The sequence below is a fragment of the Equus quagga genome, chromosome 8, assembly GCF_021613505.1.
Source record: "Equus quagga isolate Etosha38 chromosome 8, UCLA_HA_Equagga_1.0, whole genome shotgun sequence".
NCBI lineage: Eukaryota > Metazoa > Chordata > Mammalia > Perissodactyla > Equidae > Equus > Equus quagga.
The window spans coordinates 129,476,581-129,487,655 of record NC_060274.1 but is presented as its reverse complement, the minus strand read 5'-3'; the positions used below and the strand labels follow the sequence as shown (position 1 = coordinate 129,487,655).

The 11,075-nt window shown below is 49.3% G+C and overlaps 1 protein-coding gene across 1 annotated transcript in view; it reads left to right on the top strand.

The window, feature by feature from the left end:
• Positions 1-1,576: 1,576 nt before the first annotated feature.
• PAXIP1 (PAX interacting protein 1) overlaps positions 1,577-11,075 on the top strand; it is a 60,273-nt gene continuing 50,774 nt past the window's right edge. Inside the window, exons 1-3 of the mRNA XM_046670225.1 lie at positions 1,577-1,771; positions 5,498-5,632; positions 10,334-10,377. Of these exons, the coding sequence (XP_046526181.1) occupies positions 1,691-1,771; positions 5,498-5,632; positions 10,334-10,377 (260 nt within the window). The 5' untranslated portion in view covers positions 1,577-1,690. The remainder of the gene's footprint in view (positions 1,772-5,497; positions 5,633-10,333; positions 10,378-11,075) is intronic.

Below are 11,075 nucleotides of genomic sequence, written 5' to 3'. Positions count from 1 at the left end.
CTGGCTCACCTTATGATGATTTTTAGATCAGTTATATTATTTGCACTGACAGTACTACACTGACCTGCACGGTTCACATGGGGTGTCCTACAATTTCCGACAGGCTGATGACATTTTAAACAGGTTACTTAGTTCCATAATCTACCTTACTATCAGAAGTCATAGTAGGGTAAGCTTGTCCTGCTGGGTGTTCCAAGTTCTTTTTTAACTTACACGATACCCGGTTAGGGTATGCTTTAAGTGTTTTAACATAATACCACATGGTTAGCTCCTATGCAACCAAAGAAGAAAAGTGCTCACCAAGTTATCTCACACAGGTCAATAAAGGGCACGCTAATTTCAGTTCTATTTACAACTAATTTATTACACTGACATTTTCTCAACGGCCAATGTAAAATGTTGCAATGGTGAATACTAAACATATTCCTGGGTATTCAAAGGAAGGACCGTAAGTTCTTACTCATTCAGGCAAACTCTGAATGCTTTTATTATTTGTAAAGGAAATCCGTTAGCTTTACAATGTGGCTGTTTCATGCTGTTCTAAAGACAAACGAAAACGGCAAAAGACAGAAGCACGAGGAAGAGAAAACGGACGAATACTGAGAAGGCTGGGCGCGCTCGCCCCCTCCCCGTGGGCAGCCGCTCACCGCGCGCACGAGGCCGCCGCCGCCGCACCCCGGACCAGGACGGCGGACGGGGCCCCACGCCGCTCCGCCTCCAGCCCCGCGGGCCCACTCAGCCGTGCCTCGGAAGCGCGTTCAGGTCGCATCGGGGCGGCACCGGGGCTCCGAAAGCTTCCTCCTCCTCGGGACCAACTTCCACGCACGCTCACTCCCGTCGTTCTCCCGACGCCCTGCGGTGCTCCCCGGGCGGCCGGAACCGAGCGCGCGGGCCGCGCGGACCACAGGCCCCGCCCCGGGAGGACGGCAGAGGCGGGGCACGTCGCGGCGCGCGGTCGTCAGGACTCCGGGGGCGGGGCGGGCTCGCTCCGACGGCCCAGGCGGGAGAGGGGCTCGGGCCAGGCGGGGAGAAGCCGGCCTGCGGCGTCGGTGCGACGCGGCCAGCGCCCCGCCCCGCCGCCGGGACCGGCCCCCGGCCCCCCCTCGGCCGCTGCGCCGGGGCGTTACCTCGGGTCCCGTCGGGCAGCAGCCGCCGACACTCCGCTCTTCTGTGCCCACGGCCCCGAGACCCCGGCCAGAGCGCCCGAGGCCCGCTCCCGCCGCCTGGCCCGCAGGCTCCGCCCCCGCCGCGCGCATGCGCGACCCGAGCAGCCGCGCGTGGTGACGGGAGGGGCCTCGCGTTCCCTTTTTCCCTGGGCCGGTCCACTGCGGCCGCACCGAGTGGGGGGCGTGTTTTCCCGCTTCACCGGGACCCCCCCACTCAGTAAGCGGCCGCTACGGTCCCCCGGTCTCCGCAGCGGGCTGGGCGGTGCCCGTGCCCTGGGGACCGCGGGCTGCAGCGGAGGCGCTGCGCGGCGCCCGCGGGCGGCCGGCTCCTAGGAGCTCCCCCTCGGCGCCGCACAGGATGGTGCATTCCGCAGGGCGCGCGCGGCTCCCGCGCTCGGGCCGCTCGGCGCGGGCGGGGGCGCGGAGGGCGGGGGAGCGGGCCCGCCTCGCAGGACCGTGCGGGGGCCGTGGGCCGCGCCGTTGGGGAGAGGGCCCCGCGGGGCGGGGCGGGAGCCGCCGCGACCATGTCGGACCCGGCGCCCCAAGTTCCGGAGGAGATGTTCAAGGAGGTCAAGTACTACGCGGTGGGCGACATCGACCCGCAGGTACCGCACCGCCCCCGCCCGCCCGCCGGCCGCGTCCCCGGCCCGGCCCCGCTCCCGCCTCGGGCGCGCGCTGGGCGCAGAACGTCGGGCCCCGCCGCCTGGTCCCGGCCGGCCTGGCCGCGCGGAGGCTGGGCCGCCCTGCGCCGAGCAGGCCTGCAACCGGGGCCCAAGGAGAGGGAAGGGACCGGGGTCTACCGGACCCGCTCTCCGGGGGGTGGGGACCTCGAGGACCGGGGGAAGGGAGGGCGATCTGGGGGGTGCTCTGCAGGACCCGCGGCGGGGAGGGGACCTGCGGGTGCGCTCAGACCCGAGAGGAGGGGCAGGCACGTGGGTGGGGGCCTGCGCCCGGGCCCCTCGCTTGCACGACGCCCCTCCGATAGCCCGAACTTGGGCCTAGCGCCAATTGTCACCGTCCCCCGCCTGGTGAGGACTGGCGTCCTGTCGCATGGCAGTAAGCCCGCGAGCCCGCCGCCTCGGCCCGACTCCTACTTTCTGCTCCTTCGAGGGTGGCATCCTTCCTGCTGCCCGCTCCGCTCCAGCGTCCCGGCTCCCAGGGCGGTAGGTCGGAGAGGTGGACAGGTGACAGGTTCGGGAGCGGGAACCTTGGCCCTGGAGCTCGCGTGGGGACCCCGAGTTCCAGGCTGTCAAGGGGACAGTTGGCCGGTTCGCGTGCCTGGGCCGCGCAGCCCAGGTCCTCTTGTGTTGGCTGAGAAGCGCTCACTTCACCACCAGCCGATTCGTATTCCTTGATTTTCCTAGTTGGGCAAGTTATACAGTAAATGTGGAAAATACCCTGGTAGTACCAACACACTAAACATTTAATTTTTTGTAGTTTGGGCTCACGCCAGAGGATCCTGTGGCTTTTCCTAAGGTTTTTCTGAGTAAGAACTTCTGTTGAAATGTCAGAATGTTATCCTTCCGTGGTGGGAAAGAATCTTAGTTGACTGTCCTCTTCAGGTTAATCTTCACAATTTAGCTTATCTGTGTGGTTCTCCCACCTTAGGTGTCTCATTAGCAGCCAGGGCTAAGTTAGAAGGAGGGGCGTGAGCAGTGGGTGACCCATACTGAGGCCTGGGAGAGTGGGGACTGTATGTAACAAACTCGGTTGGCTTACAAGGTATTGTGGGAGGCTCCTTGGTCTTGGCCTTCCAGAGGCTTGTCTGGTGGTGTCTTAGTAACTAAACTCTCTTGCATGACCCCAGGGTGATCCTTTTTCTACTGTAACTTTAGGGTGAAGAGACTTTTAGCTTTGAATTTAAAGATAAACGGATGCTGAACCCCGAGTGATCAAATGAGTGCCTGTAACAGTGGTAGCTTTTTCCAGTCTTAATTTCCTTTTCTTTCACTGCCGTTTTTCTTCCCTTCTGCTTCCTAACCCCCTGCCCCTCATTTCATTTTAGGACTTTGCCTCTTACAAGGAACTTGAACCAAATGTTACTTAAAACCTGGAACAAGCTGAACTGGAACCATATTTGCCCAACTATGAATCAAAACTAAGTGCTTAAAAATCTTCTTGGCAAACCACTTTGAGCTGAAACAGTATATTTTCTAAAAAGTTTAGAGCCAGATCTTCTGATTTTCTGAATCTTGTAAACATGAATTCAGGAAGTTCACATGTGTTGAACATCTCTTATGTGTCAGGCATTGGAGTAGGTACTGAGTATAATATAAAGAATAAGACCTGAGCGTTATCCTTGAGGGGGGAGGTGGGGACATTTTATATATATATGTGTGTGTGTGTACATATATGTGTATATATAGTGAAGACGTAGCGTGGGGTGGTAGGTGCTGGTGGAACAGATTTCTCCACTGGGATGCATAGAGAAAGCCCCACTGAAATGTTTCAAAGTAGGTGTCATTTTGGTTGGGTCTTGAGATAAGCAGAAGTTATGAAGAGGGTGAAAGATTATTTCTTTCAGGTGGAATGTATATGCTAAGGAATGAAGGTGTTAATGTATTTGGGATACATCAGGATGATCAGCACCTCTGGAGCAGTGACGTGAGATAAATGTAGTAAGGTAGAGATTCAGTAGTGTGGGGATTGAAAAGAAGCTAGTGGTTTTGTCCTTAAAGTTCGTGAAAACTATGAGTATTTTCAGTAGAGTGTTGGTAGAAGAGGCTGGGTAGTGGTGAGTTAAAGGACAAATAGGAAGTGAAGACAGAAAGCTGGGTTGTTTCAACAAATTTGTGATTGAAAGGAAGCAGAAAAGGTGGCCTGAGAAAGAGAAGGCCAGGGCATGGGTCTGTGTGCACGTGCCTACATGTTATGCAGTGGAAGACTTGTTTCTAGGCTGAGGGGGAGAGCTTGAAATCTCAAGACTCATAAAAAAGGCAGTAAGGTGAGAAACACAGACCTGAGGGTGGGTACAAGGAGGGGTGCCTTTTTCTGTGAGACAGGTTGAATGGATGTGTGAAGCTGAAGATGCTTGGAGGTCGTTTGTGGCTAATGACCATTGTTTTTTCATTTATTAAACGAATACTTAGCATCTGCTCCATTTCACATCTATTGATGGTCAATATAGTATTCCAAAAAGTTTGTCCAACTTGTGGGTAGATTTAGCTGTGTGGGCACTGCATTACCTTCATATAGGTGCTCACTCAGCTCCTCTGAGCGTATACCACTCCCCTAGGGTTCTGCCCTTCCTTCCACCTGCCCCTGAAGTCTGTGTTATGGGTGGATACCCTCCAGTCTCCTCCCACTCTGTGCTCCCGGGATCTCATTGACTCAGAGGTTTGGCTCCCATCTTTAAAAGCTGATGACTCCCCACCGCCAAAGTGGGACCCGAGTCTTTTCCTGGATACCCCGGGCTGTATCTTCCTAGATCTCCTGCATGGCAGCCACAGAAGGGCTCCCTGCCCTCCGCTCCTGTGTCACGGTCCCCAGTAGTGGTGCTCTTGTTCTGCAGCACGTTTCATTCTTTCCTTGTGTGCCTACACCCCTTCCAGTCACCAGTCTGGCTGATTCTCACATCTTCCTTCTGCCTGTCCCTAGTGGTAGTCCTTTAGTTCAGTGACCTGTCTCTTCACCTGGATTACTGCAGCAGTTAACAGGTCTCCTGGCTCCAGTCATACAGCCAATCCAGCCCATTCTTCTTACACTGACAGTAGTCTTCCTGTAAAATCTGATCATGCCACTTCCCTGCTTAAAATCCTCCCTTGTCTCTTCAGAAGACACTTCTCTATTTTATTTTAGAATAAAATACAAACGTTTTTGCATAGCACATAAGAAAGACCACCTATGGTCTGATCCGTATTTTCCTGCCTGGAGTGTTGAACGCTGCTCTCTCCAGACAGTGGCCATATTTTTGCCTGACTGACTCCTTTAGATTTGTAAGGATTCTGCTTATATATCTCCTCTTCCAGAAACCTTCCCATTTGCAGTGAAACTACTCATCCCCAAGCCTTTAAGTTTGAGGTCTGGGAATGTCATATGCCCAGTCTCCACGCTCAGGGTTCTGCATTCTAACTGTCCGTCCTTCTGTCTTCAGGACAGACATCACCTAGTACCTGGCACACAGTAGCCGCCATACTTGGTCAGTGAACCAAGTCGTGCTGTGTTTCTTGGTCCACAAATGTTTCATTGTGTGTGACTCAGTGAAAGGTTATTAATCTTGTCTGGAGAACATGTGTGTTTTTATTAGAGTTTTCATTATTCACAATAATTTGTGTAAACCAGTAATGAAATGGAGTATTTTCCATTTTAATTTGTGTGGGTTTTTTTTAAAGGTAATTCAGCTTCTCAAAGCTGGGAAAGCTAAGGAAGTGTCCTATAACGCACTAGCCTCGCACATCATTTCAGAAGACGGGGACAATCCAGAGGTTGGAGAAGCTCGGGAAGTCTTTGATTTACCTGTCGTAAAGGTTGGTAGTAAATCTAATTATTTTTATGCATTTCATCATGTATCTTGAAACCAGTACATCGAAGTTTTAATATAACTCTTCTCAGCCTGTTTGCTGAAGTACTGCTTTGTGAGGGAAGCGGCCAGATGAATAAAACCCTTTGGGCGTCTCAGCACCTACCTAGTTGAAGGCCCTTTGAGTTAGATTGCCCTGTGGTGAGGGTTCTGTACGTGACCCGTAACTCTAGGTCGATCAGCTTATACACCTGCTCTGGGATGACCCGATGTTGTCGCTGTCTGGGAGAATGCTAAGCTGCGGACATGTGTCGTAGGAAGTGGGTGGGTTGGCCTGAAACAGATGGGCAGTGGTGAATTCTCGCTAGAAAGTGTATTTGATTCCAGAAGCAGGCTGAGTCCTGTCAGTCACTCCTGGAACAGGGTTCCTTTCCATCCCGGCTGGGGCAAGTGGTCCTCACTTCCAGCTGCACAAGTTGAAGGAGGTCCTGTTCCCCATCTGCTGTGCTGTTTACCCTCTGACAAGGGTCACAATGACCATTTGTGACATTGTCCACTGAGTGGCCGTCAGTACTTGTGTCCAACTTGACCTATAGGTGGTTTATTCTAGAAAGTGGGGGTCTCAGCTGGTGGCTGAATTGTGCAGAGTTTGTTGATCTTTATACCATGCTGCTCTGTTGTGGCTGATAGTTGCACTGACTGCTGTTAAATGTATGTTTGTAAGATTTAATTTTGTAATTTTGATCCTTCAACATTTTTTTCTTTTTTCTTTTTAAAGATTGACACCTGGGCTAACAACTGTTGCCAATCTTTTTTTTTCCCACCCCCAAAGATTGGCACCTGGGCTAACAACCTTTGCCAATCTTTTTTTTCCCCCTGCTTTTATCTCCCCAAACCCCCCCTGTACACAGTTGTATATCTTAGTTGCACGTCCTTCTAGTTGTGGGATGTGGGACGCCGCCTCGACGTGGCCTGACGAGCGGTGCCATGTCCGTGCCCAGGATCCAAAACCTGGGCCGCCGCAGCGGAGCGCGCGAACTTAGTCACTCAGCCACGCATCCGGCCCCTTTTTTCTAATCTTCTGTATTATGTATTTGTTTTAAAATACTTCTATTCCACTACCATTTTTTCCTCCTCTTCATGCTATTAAATGCTTTGCCTTAAAAATCAGTATGAAAGTTATTGTGCTTTAATGATGACAGAGGTAGGAGCTAGGAAGGGTTGCCATTAAGTCAGGCTGGGAAGCAGAGAAGCTGGCTGGCTGCTGGGAAGTCTGAACTACACACCAGTATCCATGGTCTGAAACTCTGCCTTACAAACTTAGAAACTTGATTTTTGAAAATAAACCTGAAAGCAGATCTGTCTCATGAGAAGATTCTCCTAAACCAGACTCTCAAGAGACTGCTATGTAAGTCAGAATGACTATTAATTCGCGGTGATGAAATACGTGGTCACCTTCCTGTGCGAGAGTGCTTGTTTCAGCGTGACCAGCTTGGGCTCGCTCAGCAGTAGATCCTTTGTGAAGACTGAGTATCAGCAGGCTTCCTGGCCAGTTCAACTGATGCCGTTTTGTAAGAGAGACGGGCTTCACAGGCCGTGGGCTATGGCCTTGGGTGCTGCTCCCGTGGACCCTGTTTTGTCTCAATTTGCTTCTATTTTTCCTTAGCTGTAGGTACTGGGGCTCAGGCCCTTCCCCTGTCTACAGACTTTCATTCTCCCAGACAATAGCCTGGGGCCTATTGTCTCGTCAGAGTGACTTCCATATACTGCATAGGTTTCATAGGGAACCTGAAGAGGCAATCTTATTAACAGATTTTGGGGTCCTAGGTCATTGTTACCAGACCACTTACAGCAGCAGCTCTTAAATCTGGTGACCCCAAGCCCCTGTTCGTAACAAAGATTTTGTAATACCCCTTTTATTATCCTAAAATGACAGTCATGCATAAGATGACATCACATAATTTAAAATAGATATGTACATGTGTATGTATGTTTATGTGTGTATATACATTGCCCAAACTGAAATGGAGAGGAGAAAAAAGGAAAGTACGTAATAAGTATGCATTTCAATATGTAAATGCTTGGGCACAACTACACCAGAGGATGGAATAAGGGAGTCAGGTGCTGCTGTGTATAGAATCACGGTGAATGTGGCTGCCACAGCTGCGCATTGATCCTCATATCCTACAAGTGGAGTCGCCAGCTGTGAGGTGACATTTCAAAGTGTTGATCAGTCCTTACTAAAATTCTGAGCTAAACAAAGCAGACTTCGTTTTACACAGTAGTTGTGTCCCGGAAAAGTCAGGCTATAGGCAGGCTCCATAAAAGTACCCGTTACTCAGCGTCCGCGCCTACCTCCATTTTGCTGATCTAGCTTCATACCTCCCCATCCTGCCTTTTACCCCTTTGGCTATAGTGTTTTAGAACAGATCCCAGGGATGCTGTTGTTTCGTCCTTCAGCACTCCAGCCTGCCTGAACTGATGGCAGCACCTGTATTGTCTTGGGCTGCCGTGTTACATTACGGGACGATGGAACATTTCAGAACTGATCCAGCAGTTTGTTTTCACTCCAGGGTGGTGCCGGTAGACCCTGATCTTCTTGGCCTGCACCTGATAGGCTTTTTCTCTTGGCGGCTGCTGCTAACGGTGGAGTTCAGCTGATTGGGGTGGAGGCCTGGTTCCCCAAGCACATAGCCCTTGGCCTTTACCTTTGTATTAAATTTGACAAATGCCTGTTAAAAATAAGTTAGCCTTACGCGTGGTGACAGTTTATCTATCTTTTACGTATTTGAATTTTCAGCTGTTTAAAACTTCTTTAGGCACCAGAACTTTCAAAATAATTTATTTAATGGAATTTCCTCAGTGCTCTTGGGGCATCATTGGAAATGTTAATTATGTTCACTTGGAGTGGGTTTATTTTTATATATTGTTATTAGCCTTTGGGATAAATAGCTCCTTATGTTACTGTGCTTTTCCAGTTCTCCACTGCTGTCTGCTTTGTTGCTGTTAGTGTGTCTTTACTTACCTTTGCATTGTTTTATCTAGATGTATCTGAGGACCTGCGGGCGATTCTGCTCTGTGTGGACTTTGATAGCTGGCCAAGCAGTCTTTCAGCAGGATACCCTGCTTACCTGACCCCCAGCTCCCAGAGGGGCCGCTTTCCAGGGTGTCTGCTGTATGGCCAGTCGTAGAGGGGGCCTTTCCAGAGGCCGTGTGCTTACATGGCCTTCTTGGAGCTGCCTGAGAACACTCCTCCGGTCACAGTGGCCTCTCTCCCACTGCACTTGGGAGAAGTCATATCTGCACCCTTGCAAATGGTATTACAGTGCATCGCCCTGGGCTCTGAAAATCCTCCTGTTCACTAGACAAAGGGAAACTAGAAATACTGGTTTCAAGAAACCGCCCCAGTGCTCAGCCATGCAACCACGGAGTTCCGAGGGCCTCCAGTTCTCACTGTTGAGAATAAAGCTGCCCCTGTGGAGATGTTCTGAGTGCAGAAGAGTCGCAGCCAGGATGGGTTACTGATGTGGCCAGTGCCCTTACATTTTCCCAGGACTATCAGAAATGTGCAGTTCGGCTGGATAAAGTGCGTGGATAGAAACGTGGAGTCCCTTTCTTTCAGCTTGGTGCACGTTATCCAATAAGTTAGTTAAAACATTTGATACAATTATCAAATCATCATGAGATAATTATCCCAAGTAGAGCCAATCTTTATTTTATAAAATGTTTAACATTAATACACTCCGTTTGCAGATGATACACTTCTGTAAACTTATGCTGCAAAATTGTTGACATCACTTAAAAAATGATGAGAAGGTACTTCGTTTTCTTCAGTTCTTTTAAGGTGTACATGGCGAAAATAGTTTGGAGGTCGTTACCTTGGGATATCGGTTGCATGAGAGCGAAGACCACATTTCTGTTCTTCATTATATCCCCAGTGCCTTGCACCATCTCTGGTGCAAAATAGATTCTCAATAAAGATTTGATATATGAATTGAGGCGTGAGTAATGAGTATGTACGTATGTGTCACTTGGCTGAAGTTTCTGCAATTCAGCTGGCTAAATGGGGCATTATTATATTTTTACGTAGTAATTTTGTGAAGCAGAGCTATCAAGGTAATGTAATTTTCAAAGGTAAATATAGAAATATAAGATAAGATAATTTTTCAAAACTGTAAGTTACCCAAAAGGTAGTAATTAAGGTTTTATAATTAATCTGTGTTTCGGTATTCATAAAAAAATTACCAGTTAGAAATACTTTTTATGGTTTGCAAACTGTTGTATCTGCTTGGCTTCACTGAAAAAACCTCACTCTTTAGTCTTGGTTGGATTCAGGATTCCAGAAAGGAACTTAGGAGGGGCCGGTATACTTTGGATGGGGGGGGGCATGGCTGTCAGATCCCCTCCCTGCCATTGTGAGACAGTTTCTATGCGTAAGCAATAATGAGTGTGTAAACCCAGAATTTAAAGTTCTGTACGTAAGAATTTTTTAAGATCTGGTAGCGTTTCACTCTATAATTGGGCTTTTCACCTTGGGTATTAATAACTAATCTTCGACTCTGATATTTCTGCTACGTGAATACTCATAATTTTAGTCTGAACACTTTATAGCAGAGCCTTTAATTTCTAGGAGCAACACTAGTGAACTAATGTCGTTTTGATGCTGATTGGAAATGTTTTTGATTCCTGTTAATGTTTTCTCTTTCAGCCTTCCTGGGTGCTTCTGTCCGTTCAGTGTGGAGCTCTTCTGCCGTATCCTTTCTGGGGGAAGGGAGGAGGGGAAGGAGGACTCTGGGTTTCACACTGAAATGATCATTACTGAGGGAAGAGTAGACATGTTAGTTAGGGCAAGTTGTGTTGTGTGCACTGTGTATTCCTACTATTTTCCATCCTGTATCAGATTTTATGTACCTGATCCTTGTTGTTACCCGTGGAAAAGCAGCAGACCAGCTGTGTGGAAGTAGCTCCAGGCTGCGACCTGGAGGTGGGAGTTCTGGTTCTTCTGGGACTTGGCTTTATGATCTTGGGCAGCCTGCTTCTCTGGACCTCAGTGTTCTTGTCATTGAAACAGATCGTTTTTGTGTTGTCTAGTTAGACGGAGTAGTTCCAAAATTCTAAGTCTGTATGGATCAAGTCATGAGTCATTTAAAGAACAGATTAGGGAGGAGAACGTCAGAATGTTTTTAGTTTTGTAACATGCATTGTTATTCTTTTTAATTATGTTGGGTGGAAGGTTTATTAATTCAGTGCACATATTGAACACCTGCTGCAGGCTGGGTACTGAAAATAGAGGGGTCAACAAGACCTCACTTCTGCCCTCAAGGAGCTCCCTCGTGTGCACGTGTTCTTTGACATTTCTTTCTTTTTTTTTTTTTAAAGATTTTATTTTTTCCTTTTTTCTCCCCAAAGCCCCCCAGTAAATAGGTGTATACTCTTCGTTGTGGATCCTT